Here is a 13,085-nt window from a genome sequence, read left to right as displayed (position 1 = left end):
TCATAGGTGATGATGAGCAGGACAGGAACAAAAGCATGATGAGGTTCCCAGCAAGGTTTCTGAAAGCAGGAAAGCTTGTAAAGCATTGATCTCTGGGACAGTATAGGGCCTTGACAACTGTCCCATCTGATACCTTCAGCTGCTCCAAATCCCACAAAGCCCACGAGGGCTCTGAACGGGACCGAAAGCATCAGCTCTTATACTTAGGGAAGTTTTCTCAAAGGCCAGAGGGCCATATTTAATTCTATTTTTAAAAATAGAAGGCAAACTTTTATTCTTTTCTAATGAGTCCTGAGTGGAAAAATAATTTCCTCGCTCTCTCTGATGACATGACGATGTGGAGATAAACCGATGACTGCGTCCAGCCGGGCGAGGGAAGGCCAAAGCTCCCAGGGCCGCCGGCGGCGGAGCGCAGCCCCGGGCGGTCGGACACCCCCGGGCGGTCGGACACCCCCGGCCCGGCCCGCAGCCACCAGCCCCGCTCGCTGGCAGCTCTCCGGCTTCTTTTAAAAAAAAAAAAAACAGCTCCAGCAAAAGCGGTTGCAACACTTGAACTCCTGAGGGGAAGGTACCTGTCTCGCAGACTTGCAGCTCCACCCAGTGGCTCTTTTTTTGGCAGGATAAACCCGAGGTTTCACGCACGAAAACCTGTTGAGGTCAAAGTTGTACTGCGGCGGTGCTCCGGCAATGTGCTTGAGGAATCAGGTGTCTGTTTCTTTGTCAAATTCTTAGCAAGGTGTCATCTACCATTTGAATAATGGCAAAAAAAAAAAAAAAAGAAAAAAAGAAAAAAAACCCAACCAGACTGCAAAGAGAATTTTTAGTGAAATAGAAAAGTCAGGAAAACCTCCCAGCACAAATGGTAAAAAAAAAAAAAAGTAGGGAACTGATATCTTACACACTTCACCTCCCCAAATTCTCTATGAGCAGGTTGCAATAGTTTCCCCCAAATTTATTTGCTGTATGAAATTATTAATGAATTAGCAGAGCAAATTACTTTTGACTTGTAATCCCCTTTTGCAAAGAATTCGCTTGTGAGTGTGAATTTCAGTGAAGTTATCTTGGCAACTTACACCATATTGCTTTGCTTTCCTTCCTGGGTAATTACTGTGACTAAAAAGAAGCAAATTTTGATCATTTCTATCGAGGATGCCATGCTGAAACTTGCTTTTTCCAGGAGGATTAGGGCACTTGTAATTAAAATAGGCTTTTGTTTGTGCACGTGTACACTTTTACTGTAGGAAAACTCAAGAGATGGCTATGTATTCACAGAACACAGAAGTGTGATACCAACAGAATTAATTTTAGATTTGAACAAGTATTATAAAAATAGCCCGTTCCTCCAAGCTGAAGTGAAAACTGAAATCTCTGTCATGCTTAATGTAAGTTTACTGGTCTCTGTCTATGTCTTAGAAATGGAGGAGCTGATAAACTGATACAAACCACAGTTTTTGTTGTGAATCTTCTGGAATCGCCTGCCCCATCTATGTAAGGAAAATATCACCTGTGAAATACTGCTCCTGGATGGACTGTGTAGTTCCAGTGCCATGGAATGAGTTGAAATGACCTCTTCCTCCTGAAGTTCAGACATTATTTAGCATAAACGCAGCCCTTAAGGCCTTCACTGAAGTTGCTGTCTGCCAGTGTGGCAGCTGAACGTGGGCTTTAATTTGTTTTGCTTTGCTGCTAGCGTGCTGTGAGGTAAGAGAATTTGAGTTCCAAAGTACATGAATTCTACCTCTAAGCTTGTAGGCATCAGCTATCCATCCATACGACTAGAAAGTAAGTCAGCCTACACATTGTTAGTGCAAGAGATTGGAAGTTTATTTTTACAGGGATAATATTTCAAAACAGATATACCATTCCATGTTAAAAATAACAGGAAGCATCTTGAAAAAGGTAGCTCTGGAAAAGGGAATTCTTTTTTCTTTTTATTAATCACCAAAACAGAGCAAGAATTTTCTGGGTTTTCCTTGTCTTCACCAAAATTATCACTTGAGTGTATGAGCTGAGTACAGCCATTCCACCAACTGCCTGAGACCCGGGCAAGGGAGAGGTCCATTTGCTGAGTACGGAAAGAGATGGAGGCTGGGCAGGCTGTGGAACAAAACTGGTTAACTAATTTTATCAAAAAGGTGTTCACTGTGCACCATCTCTCATCTGAACCTGTCCCTCCCGTTCCCGCGAGTGGTCCCCGTGCAGTGGTGGCACCGTGGGAAAGAGAGAGGCCTGCAAGCCCTGCATCTGTGGGCACATACACCCTGGTGTTTCATATGACACTTAAAATAGCTGAGTTGTTGGCATGGCAAGGGTATATACTTGCAGCCAGAGAGTTTTGCTCTTTCTCTGTACCAGGATTTCTCAGTGTTTGCAAAATTTCTGCCAAAAAGCTGTGCATGTTGTGAAGTTCAGATGAAGCTTGCTGGTGCGATAAGCTCTCTCCTTACCCCAAACATGCTGCTTAGTTCTTCTTTTCATGAAGTTGGGGGTGTGCCAGGTTCCCTGCAGCTGCTTTCAACCACTGTGCAGTTCTGTGCTTGCTCTCTTTCCAGGTGAATTTTTTGGGGTTTGTACCCAAAATGCCTGGAGGCTTTGTCTGTCTCATAAGAGAAGGTGGTGACTATCGTGTTCAGTAAAGGCAAGTTTAGGAAAGGCTGTGGCTTCCAGAAAGGGTACAAGATGACCTTGATTATCCTGTGCAATTGTATCATTAACCACATCTTCCAGTAAGGGATGTGTGAGCCTAGTCTCACTGAGGGGTCCATAGAGGACAGCAGCTGATACCTTACCAGAAAACCTTTTCTCGATGGGGTGTCATCGTAAGGATAATACACTTGTCCTGCAAGTAAGTCTGGTTTCAGCTGCAAGTTCCTTGCTGCAAGAACATGCATCCATGCAACGTTCCCTGGAGAAAGAAGAGGGGGAGAGAAACAGGTATTCAGGAGGAGCTAAATTTTCCTGTTTACTGTAGAATGAGTACACTGGATCTGGCAGCTTCAGTGCTGCGAATTAGGGAAAGCACTCATCGTGTTTCTCTGCTGTACTGTAGAGAGACTGAGTAGTTAATCCAGACCTCCGAGATCCTTTAAACCTTTGGTGTCCCCTTTGAGCCGGACAATTAATGTGCCTTGTGATGCTGGTTCATGTGAAGCGAAAGGGCAGTGTTTTGCAGTGAGAGCAGGATGAATGGGAGGCAGTGCTCAAGGGTTTTATTCCTGGCTCTGCTGTGAGCCTTTGAAGAAGTCACTTGATTTATCTAGGTCTGATTCTTCTCTAACAGCATTTTCAAACTACTGTTATCTGCACTTTTGGAAAAAGACATAGAAGTGTGCTGCACAGAAATAACTAAAACTCTCCATGATTTAACGGTGAGTTACACTTCCCTGAAATGCATTCAACACCACAACAAGCTGTTTCTGTAGGTTTTTTGAGTGGTTTCTTGTGCTTGCTAAAATCAGTTATGTAGTACAGCTTTTTTTCCAAGGAATTTTACAAGTAGTGTTAATTAATTTTCCTTCTAATAAAGAAGAAATTAAGTGTCTTGTCAAACCAAACACATTTTAAAAATATTGCCTGAATTTCTCTCCCTCCCCTCCCCCCATCCCTTTAAACATTTACCTAGAAAAAGAAAGATTGGATCTCTATCCTTTTTTCCCCTGACTTTTTTTTCCTAGTCTCCTAAACAGCATTCTCCCTATGTTGAGGGGAAGAAAAAAAAGAAAACCCTTCCTAGGAAAAATGAGAGAATGTAAACAACTGTTTTAAAAATGCTTTTAGCCAGTCTAAGTTCTGTGGTTATAAAAATATCAGTGCTCATTCACCATACACATCTCTGTCTTGGAAGATTATGGTTAAGCTGACTTGTAAAATCCCCTGTGACTAAAACAGCCTGGTAGCACCGCATGCAAAGAGATCAGTCGTTCACTCACCCACGTATGTGTAATTGCGCTCCGTGTTTTCAGGCTCCAGGTGGCTCAACACACCATTCCTGGCTTTGGCAAACAAATACAGCTCTTGAAGAAACATTGCTTTCTCCCCGTACACTGCGTTTGGACGGATGATGCAGGTTGTGAGTTTACCACCGTTACTCAGCTGTAAAATCAGGGGGGGATGTTAGTGAGTGATGGATTCAGAGATGAAATCTTCCACAGTGATGTTGGGTTTGCCAGATAAAACCAAAACCTGGGAATACTGGGCTAGAGGAGCTGAGGTGCTCACTCCGCCATCCTGTGCAACCTGTCGTAGGTGACCCTGCTCTGGCGGGGGGGTTGGACTAGATGATCTCCAGAGGTCCCTTCCAACCCTGACCATACTGTGATTCTGTGATCCTGTGACACTTAAGACCTGGCTTGGGTCACTAAAAATGCAAGGAGGTCCCCGATTTGATGATTTTTTTTTATTATTTTTTTTTTTTCCATAGCACACCTGCAGTCATGGGGTGCTCACTGAGACACGTTGGATGGAGAGGCATTAACTCTTCTGCAGTTGTGAGGTATGAGTATTTGCAACAACCCAAATCAGGTACCAGAGGAAGCCAGCTAAGCTGGCTGGCCTCAAACTGTAACCAGGAGAGAGAGATGCTCTGGGCAGTGATTTTGGACACAAGTCTCATTTTTACATTCTGCTTCATCCTCTGGAAGAACTTATCTGTCTGCTGACTGTACTGGCAGTCTAAAAGCACTAGCCAGCTAACTTAGGTAGGTGACTGACTCTGGGTACACTAGTATTTTTTATTCTTAAATTACTTTTAAATTACACCTTTATGCAGTATGAACTAGGTGAACCTGGGTTTTTAGGCCCTATTTAACACAGCTCTTTTCAAAATCACACTCCTGGTGGAATAAAGCACAGGCTCAAAGGGCAGCACCCTTTGATCTTGCGAGAGTTTGGCCGCTTCCTGAAGAAGTGGGAATATCAGGCTCTGGTAATGTGGCAAGTCAAGGCAACAGTTGGGTACACACTTAGATATGAGTTGTGGGGTCTTTCTAACCATCCTTCTCCTTCCGCTCAGCCTGTGCCAGGGGCGCTACCATTGACTTCTGTACCTTTTTTCCATTGGCTTCAAATACAAGTTTTTCTGCCATGGCCTTTGTCTTCCCATAAGGCAACTCCACTTCCCCACTGTATTTGGTGTCCTCATTTCCTCTGAAATAGATTGTGAGAGATGGTGAGTGACCATGGAATAGACCACATGGCTTGGAGGCATTTGTCACAGCGTGATTTACTCTGCAATCCCTGCTCTCCGGGGTCTTACCACTGGCTGCGAGTTATATCAACCCGAGATTCATGCTGCAGTGTGTGAGAAATAAGGCCTCAAGAAATACCAGATGGTTCTAGGTGTTCACAGGCAGGTTTGCATGAGGGCGGTGGTTTGATTTCTGAGAGCTGGATTTGGTTTTGTCTCATAGTATGATGGAAGTAAACAATATTCTGGCAGGCAAATTAGAAGGCAGTGCAGTTACCTTTTTAAGCAACTCACAAGTGGCTGAACAGGGTGGAAAGAGCACAAGAAGATGGAGGGCAGGAAAATGAGAGCAATCCTACTCCATTTTTTCATTAGAGGTAAAGTCTCTCATGAGCCATAAACCAAAAGGAGAAGCTGCTGCTTAATTTTCTCACGGGGTTGATTAGAGTTGGCAGACATTTACCAGTGACGTGATAGAGCTGCTAGTGATCTCTGGGACAACATGCAATCAGTGGGTTTGTGCTGGAATTATTCCTTCATCTCCCCTGGCAAATTGAGCTCGATGGAAAGAGCAAAGAAGCGGACCCATGATTATGGGCAAGCAGGGCTTGCAGCCATGCTGGGGGGGCACTTGGTTGCCACTATGGAAAACAACATGCTCCTCAGCCTCCTAACTTACATCTGCAAGGAGGAAAGCCCATGGGATCTAACGTGTAATTGGACTCACAGGCCCTGAAATAAATCCAAGGAGAACCAAGAAAGCAGCTCTGTTCCCCGCCAGGGTGCTGGCGTTTTGTCCCAGTGGTTCTAGATCAACATTAGTCCATTGCAGGATTCGGTTAAGCAGATTCAGTGGGCTCTGGAGGAGGTGGGGAGTGAAGAAACCTTGTTTGAAGCTTTGGGAAGGACCATCCATGAATACCATGTGGCCACTTGCCCCCCTGTTGCCGTGACTAGCATAGATAGGCTCTCTTGCCCTCTGTGTGCTGCAAGAGACTTTCTTTACATTTTTAAATTAATTGACTCTATATTTTGCTCTCATAGAGAAATTCACCCAACGCAAACAGCAGACCTTGCCAGGCATGTGGTACCCCCACGCAGGGCAATGAGGAATTACCACGCTCCTTTTGCAGATGGGGCTCGATGCACCCCTTGGAAGGGTTAAGTGGCCTGTGACAAGTTCCTGCAGCAAATCTGCAGCAGAGGTCTTTTTGTCAAACACTGGGCTCGGGAGAGCAAGCTCTGCCTTGGGCTCCATGTTTGACCTTGGCCAACTTGCTTACTCTCTTCTGTGCTCAGATCTCCATGTGTATAACGTGGATAATGCTGTTGCCTTTCTCTTGCCTGTTCGGCAGTCTAGTATCTTGTGTGTCAGATATCCCAGCTGAGATCAGGGCCTTCTTGTGCTACGGCAACAGAAATAAATTAGGAGCATCAGAAGTACAGCCTCCCCGCGTACCCAAGGCCTTTCGCACAAAGCCCTCCTCCCCTTCCCTGTGTTTGCGGGTGATGAGCGAGAGACAAACCAGAAAACAAGCGAGACAAAAGATGGATTGCGTGTGGTTTGTTGCAAGCCCGGGAGAGGCCCCAAACAATTAGGTGGGTTATCTAGAAGTTCTAGTTTTAATTGCTTTCTTTTTTTTTAATCCAAATTTATTTTTTCGCCTTGCAAAGCTTTTGAAAAGCAGCAGCTTCACAAAGGGGCAAACCTGCCTGCCGTTCCCGGGCTGCAGAGCTCTGCTCGTGTTTGCCTCCCCCACCCCTTTTGAAGCCTGGTAGTAACAAAGAGCTCAGCATAATGCTCTTGCTTTTCAAAACGATCACAGATAACGGAACGCTAATAAGACCGGAGCAGCATTGTCAGAAGGTATCTCAGCAGTGGCTGTCTCAGAGGGATTGAGACTGACAGAGGCATTTTCTATTATTGTCGGATGCTGAGGTGTGAGCATTATCCCTGCACCCATCACCCCGTCCAGAGACTAATCATGCTTTGTCTGTGTCAATTCCCAAGCACGTAAAAGTGAGTTAAATAAAATTGTACAAGGAATGATGGAGAAAAGGGGACAGAGAAAAAGAAAAAGGAAGGCAGGCGGGATCATGGACTGTGAGGGAGAAGAGCAGAACAGATTGGGTGGGGACAGGGGAGATGAGAAGAGGAGGAAGCCGCATCACCTGTGCTTTCAGTCTGGAAAACGGAACCGTATTACCTTGCCTTCCAGTCTTCACTGGGCTCCCTATTGAGGCAAGTGGTGTAATTTTTTACTGGGGGTCTGACCCTTCTCTCATTTAGTAGTCTGTAATTCCCTTAGTTTAAAATCAAAGTCACTGGAGAACGAGGGCCGCTCTCTCAGGCTTTCTCCTAGCATCATGGGAGAACCTGAGCGTGTTCTGCAAAATGAGTTAAAGGCTCTAGGTGGTGGTTTTATTTGCATTCATGCTGGGGAAAGATTTTGGTTGGTGGACAGAGGGTGCTCATCTGTAGGTCTGTGAGCGTCAGCCCAGAGGGGTTTTTGCTTGCACCCATTGGTACCACCATTACAAGCCAAAGGCAAGGCTGTGGGTAGATTTTTCAGACATCTATTCACATCTCGCTCTTAAGTCACAGGACTAAAATACTGACAAGGATGTACCTGTATCTATATTCATTTCTAGAAATTATTTAGATATGCTAATGACCAAATTCTGTAGTCTTTCAGTGACACAGAGCCTCTACTGCTTATGGTCCCAAGCGGATTGAGGTTTGTTGCTCTCATGGATGTTTTTCATAAGCCAGACATTTATTCTACAGATTTAGGTGCTTAAACATTTTTCAGGAACAACTGGGTTATGCCTTAGCTTACTTGTGATTATGAAATTTAGACTTGCAGGTCATTTGAAGTTATGTCTCAAGCAGTCTTTTCTAGCTGGGCTCAAATTTCTAGAGCCAAATGAGTGAAGCCAGCTGTGTCTAGACTGGCTGCCTATAGAGACAAAACTTGACTTTGAGCCAGTTCCCCTTTGCCCACAAGTTTCCATGGCTTGACCAGTCTGTATGGGTACAACCGTGCTTGAAATCAGCAAGGAGCCTTACAATGGTATGTATCACGCTGCAGCTATCTCTCCTTGACTTCAAATTTAACCTAAAACTTCAGCTCCTGGTCTTCAGAAATATCAGTGCAGCTCTCAAGGTGCAAGTACTGTTGCCCCATGAATACAAAAGGTATCCAGATGCTGAATCCTGAGCAGGAGCGTCAGCTGACTGTGAAAATCAGCTCTGGATATCAGAGATTTATAAGCAAAACCCCCCTTCAAATCATAATTTTCACCACTGTCTTTGTATTACTCCAAATCCCACCTTTGCTGCGGGAGGTTTTCTAAAGCTCTGCTGCTTCTTCTAGGTCTGTGGGTCAGTCTCATAGGAGCCAGACAGAAGAGGTAGGCTGAATATAATACCCAAAAGCGTAAAGTCCAGGAGTTAGCCCTCGTAAGCATATTGCCAGGAAGAAGGATTTTGAGGGACAGAAGGGTTCAATTTACAGGCGAGATCCAGGTCACAGAAGAGTGTAACTACACATGAATTCTGCAAGGCAACTTCACACCAAATGCATCTGTCCCCTAAGACTATGTGGCCAACTAGCTTTTCTCTGAGATAGTGCTAAAATAGTCTGTATACTTTTGACCACATTTGATAATAGGAGCTGGGTACAGGCTTGCTATCGATTCACCCTGGAGCTGAAAAGAGGAGGGAGAGGGGGTGGGTGACAGTAGAGCACCACCTGCCCTTTGGACTGACTCAGTGTGAGGGGAGAGCAAAAGCTCTCACCCAACAGCAGGATAAGCTTGACCATATCACAAGCCTTAAGCATCTGAGACCTTGTCTGAAACTGATTTTAGGGCTTAGAGGAGCAGCGGTGTACATACAGGGGACAGCCTGGAGGTGCAGTTGGGTCACACATCTCTCAATCAACTCAATCAGTGATATCCACCTCTGGTCGAGTTTAGGTTGGGAAGAGGTGTCATTCCTGAAAGTCAAGAGCAGCAAAGAAGGGTTTTCAAGAAAGACAAGGAAAAGACAGGAAGGGGAAGACACATCTTCTCCTGTGTAGCCACAGCAAAAATCTCCATCTGGTTGCAGTTTCATTGCTGTTTAACCAGAAATCCAGACTAATGGAGAAGATCTGCTTAGCCTTACCTGAACATGGGCTCATGGGAGGTATTGGGTCCCACCGCAGCAATGGAGCTTGTGTAGACGAGGTATGGGACATTCAGGACACAGCAGGCCCTTAACACGTTCTCAGTACCTGGGGGGCAGGTTGGGAAGGACAAACATTAACCACCTTGCCTTGATTCCTGTCGTGCAAATCAAAAGAGATTTCCAGACTTGGGTTTCTAAGTTGGAACAGATCCATCTTTTTTATGGATGAGAATATGTAAAGCTACAGGTCAGGGCTGCAGTTCCTCAGGTGTGTTTGCACAGGGATGGGTGGTTTGTAACATGAGAGTAGCAGTTACATCTACAGCTATAATGTGACTTAACCTCTATGGCTATTGACGACTGACTTAACTTGGACTTAACAGTTGCTAACGAAAAGGAAGCTGGCAGCTCGGCAGGGCAAAACTCCATGTTTTCCATCTTTTTTGATTCATGGGCAGACTTTCAAATGGTGAATTGCAGCCTTCTGGCTACAGGATTGGTGTTTTAGTTGCATGCATTGCTCTATACAAGTCCTGCAGGAGGACTCTGGGGTGAAGATCATTGCAACAGGCTCGTGATAGCTGCAGATTTTTAAATAAATTAGTGGGGGCAGCTTTCAAGTCCACATGAAATCCAGAAGAATCTGAAGCATGGTTTGGTTTAAGCAAGGTTCATCTGGTTGAACTTGTGGATCAGCATGTGTGGCTTTCGTTTGGCTGGGTTTGGGGGGAGGGGGTGGGCTTAAGTGATTTATGACTCTTCCAGGGGTGGTTTTTGCATTCATCATGCTTTTGATTCAAGTTGTTTCTACGAGAACCTCAATGACAACAGCATAACCATGGTTGCATACCCAGGGCCTTCAAATCTGATAAGGCAGGTCTTAAAGGAAGCCTCCCGCGGCGTTGGTATCCGGAAATCTCCGTACTATTTATACCTGGCTAATCAGGCTCTGCCCTTGAGCCTTGCTGCAGACCTTGCGTGGGGAGGGCTAGGGATTCCTCTGTTCTCATTTTTGTTAAGGGCATAATCTGAAATTATCAAGGAAATCCTGAGTTTAGGATAATTTCAGAGGGCATGAATCAATATGAAGACCTGGTGGAAAAGAATCAATTTACTTCTCCATGAGCCTATCACAATATGTAAAGTTAACTGAGAACCCCTGTTGAGAAACATCACTGGAAACAGCTGAGTTAAAATCCATTCAGCTGAACAAAAAGCAGATTAAAAAGTCTTTAAGTGACTAGATGGAAAAAAATAGTTCTTGTAGAAGAGGGCTCTTCAATTTAGTCAACAAGACTATGACAGGATTCGGCAGCCAGCGGTTGAATCAGAGGAGAGAATCAAAGCAGAAGATAGATGTAAATTTTTGCCAGAAATGGTAATTAACCATAGCCACACTAATGCGCTTCAGCATTGCTATGGCTTGCTGAAAGACATGATAGAGAGCGAATTAACTTGCAGTCCTTAATTCTAGTCTTTAATTCTAGTCTTTTGAAAAGGCATAGTCCAATTTAGCCACAAATTGTTGGGCTTAAGGCAGTAACTGGGTGCATTTCTGTGGCCTGAGTTACGCAGAGGAGCCCGCTAGAGGATTGTATAGTTGACCTGTCATGACCCTATTTTTTTTTTTAGCATGAAGCCTACAGCAGGTATCAGATACAGTTCCTTTTCATTCTTTTACCTGGTATGATTTTAGAAGAAAACTTCAGACTAATCTCTCAATTAAAGATTTTGAGAAGTCCCAGTGAGGGCAGCAGCCTCATGTTAGGGAGGTCTACGTGAAGCCATCCAAGGGGAGGCAGAAATGGAGAAGGGTTTGTCTCTGACAATAAGACTCCCATTAAGACATCTCAAACTGCGCTCCTCAAAGAGGCACTCCGTCACCAGTCACACTGGAAAAAACTTTGCCTGTGTGGTTTTCTGGGAATGTCGCAAACATCTGCAAGATTTGCTGAATAGGGGAGTTGCCCAATGTTCACTGCTATCTGTACAGACCCCACTGCGCTGAAGTACCTTGCTCATAGCAGACAGACAATGCAGAGGAAGATCTCACAAAGCCACTAAAAGGCAGCGGGAACCCTCGGGCTCTGAATATTCTCAGTACACATGCACAGTGCAGGCTCTTAAAAGCATCTGGTTTTGAAAACAACTACAGCAATGAAAAGAAGGATGGAATTTAAATGTTGCCCTTGAATGCATCAGCAAATAGTAGGAGCCCTAAGCGGTAATCGAGTTTGAGATATATATATATAATATATATAAAATTCCTTCCTTGTGGTTAACAACTATTTTAGTAGCTAACAGCCTGAGGTGCCATTGGAATTGCTGCTGTAATAGGGATTTCATTATTTTTATAGCCTGTGCTTATTTCCTAGATTTATGAACAAATTTTCTTTAAGCAGATCTTGCACCTAACATGAAATCGGCTCTTGGTGATAGGAAGAGAGTGTCGTGGAGCTCTCAGTTACGCGTGGCTTGTAGATATGTAATAGCTGTGAACTCTGACTATAATTAAAATAACATCACCCCCTTAATAGCGTGGATGCAGTTTGACTGGTATAGTCTTGCACTGGTATATAGGGTAGATTTTTCTCCCTGGGAAAGCTATAAGCTATCTAGAATAGGAGTTGACTTTTAATTGCTGTCCTTCTCACGTGCTAAACAGTTTCTTACCACTATAGAGGCGTGTTCTGAATCACCTCAGTACTATTACTGAAAGTTATACCCTTGACCAGAATAACTGTGTAATAACTGGGTCCAGACTTGACTTCCCAAGCTGAAGCTTTGGCAGTGGAGAGGAGCAGCATGGTCTGCCCTGAGCAAGGACAGCGGGGCAAAGGCAGAAACTTCCCCGCTGGGTAGGAAAGGTCGCGGGCACCTCTCTCGTCTTGTAGCAGAGTGGTGTGTGTGAAATCCAGGGGACAAGGGAGCGCTAAATCAGAGAGGATATGTTTGTTGCAGCCTCTTGTATGACTACACCAACACGTGTGAATTTAAGGCTGTATTTAATTGCTTGTTTTAAAGAGCTTACCCCCAACGTTGACAGCTCTCATTTCCCAAAAGGGCACAGTGTTTTTGCTGTCCACAATAGCAGCTGTGTGAATAACCACGTGAACTCCCCGCATGGCAGCAAGGAGCAGATTGTAGTCTCGAATGTCTCCTTTCATCACTGTCACATGAGTGGTAGCTGGAGAAAAAGATTATAACCATAGATTCAGGGTGGGTGGAAAGTACAAATCAGCATCCTCACCTTCGTGCAGAATGAGGATCCTGCTTGGGAAGCTTGCTTCTCTGCAGGGCAAGCTGGAGCACACTAACACTATGCCGTTTGAATACGCCGCACCAGGGGAAAACACAGCCCTGTTTTTTAACCCCAAGAAGCCAAATCTGTATGTGATGTAATTCAGCACAGCGCTTTGCCAGTTCACACTAACTGTGGGTCCGTGTAACTGTGGCTGTCTCTGGCATAAGGATAGAGCTGAGCAAGAACGGGAGACTGTTGGCCCAGAGCTGCAGCTGGTTACGGCGTTTGCGCCCATATGTGTGAACGGGTGAAGCTGTGCCGGACAATTTCCAAAAGACAGAAGATTTTTAGAACTTACTGGGAATAATACCAGGGGAATTCAAAGGACATTGCATAGAGCCTTATTTAAATTGCAAATACTATAGATGGGAAGGGAAAATTACGTAACAACCTGAAAAGTTTTGTAGGAAATTCTTCCCTTT

General features: G+C 44.7%; 1 protein-coding gene across 1 annotated transcript in view; it reads right to left on the bottom strand.

Moving 5' to 3' along the window:
* Positions 1-2,461: 2,461 nt before the first annotated feature.
* HSD3B7 (hydroxy-delta-5-steroid dehydrogenase, 3 beta- and steroid delta-isomerase 7) overlaps positions 2,462-13,085 on the bottom strand; it is a 14,182-nt gene continuing 3,558 nt past the window's right edge. The window contains 6 exon segments of the mRNA XM_009885194.1: positions 2,462-2,563; positions 2,565-2,905; positions 3,930-4,092; positions 5,046-5,145; positions 9,357-9,465; positions 12,391-12,546. Of these exon segments, the coding sequence (XP_009883496.1) occupies positions 2,462-2,563; positions 2,565-2,905; positions 3,930-4,092; positions 5,046-5,145; positions 9,357-9,465; positions 12,391-12,546 (971 nt within the window).

Source organism: Charadrius vociferus, unplaced genomic scaffold, assembly GCF_000708025.1.
Source record: "Charadrius vociferus isolate BGI_N301 unplaced genomic scaffold, ASM70802v2 scaffold54, whole genome shotgun sequence".
In the NCBI taxonomy this organism is placed as follows: domain Eukaryota; kingdom Metazoa; phylum Chordata; class Aves; order Charadriiformes; family Charadriidae; genus Charadrius; species Charadrius vociferus.
The sequence above is the reverse complement of the archived record's forward strand: the minus strand, read 5'-3'. Positions and strand labels throughout refer to the sequence as shown.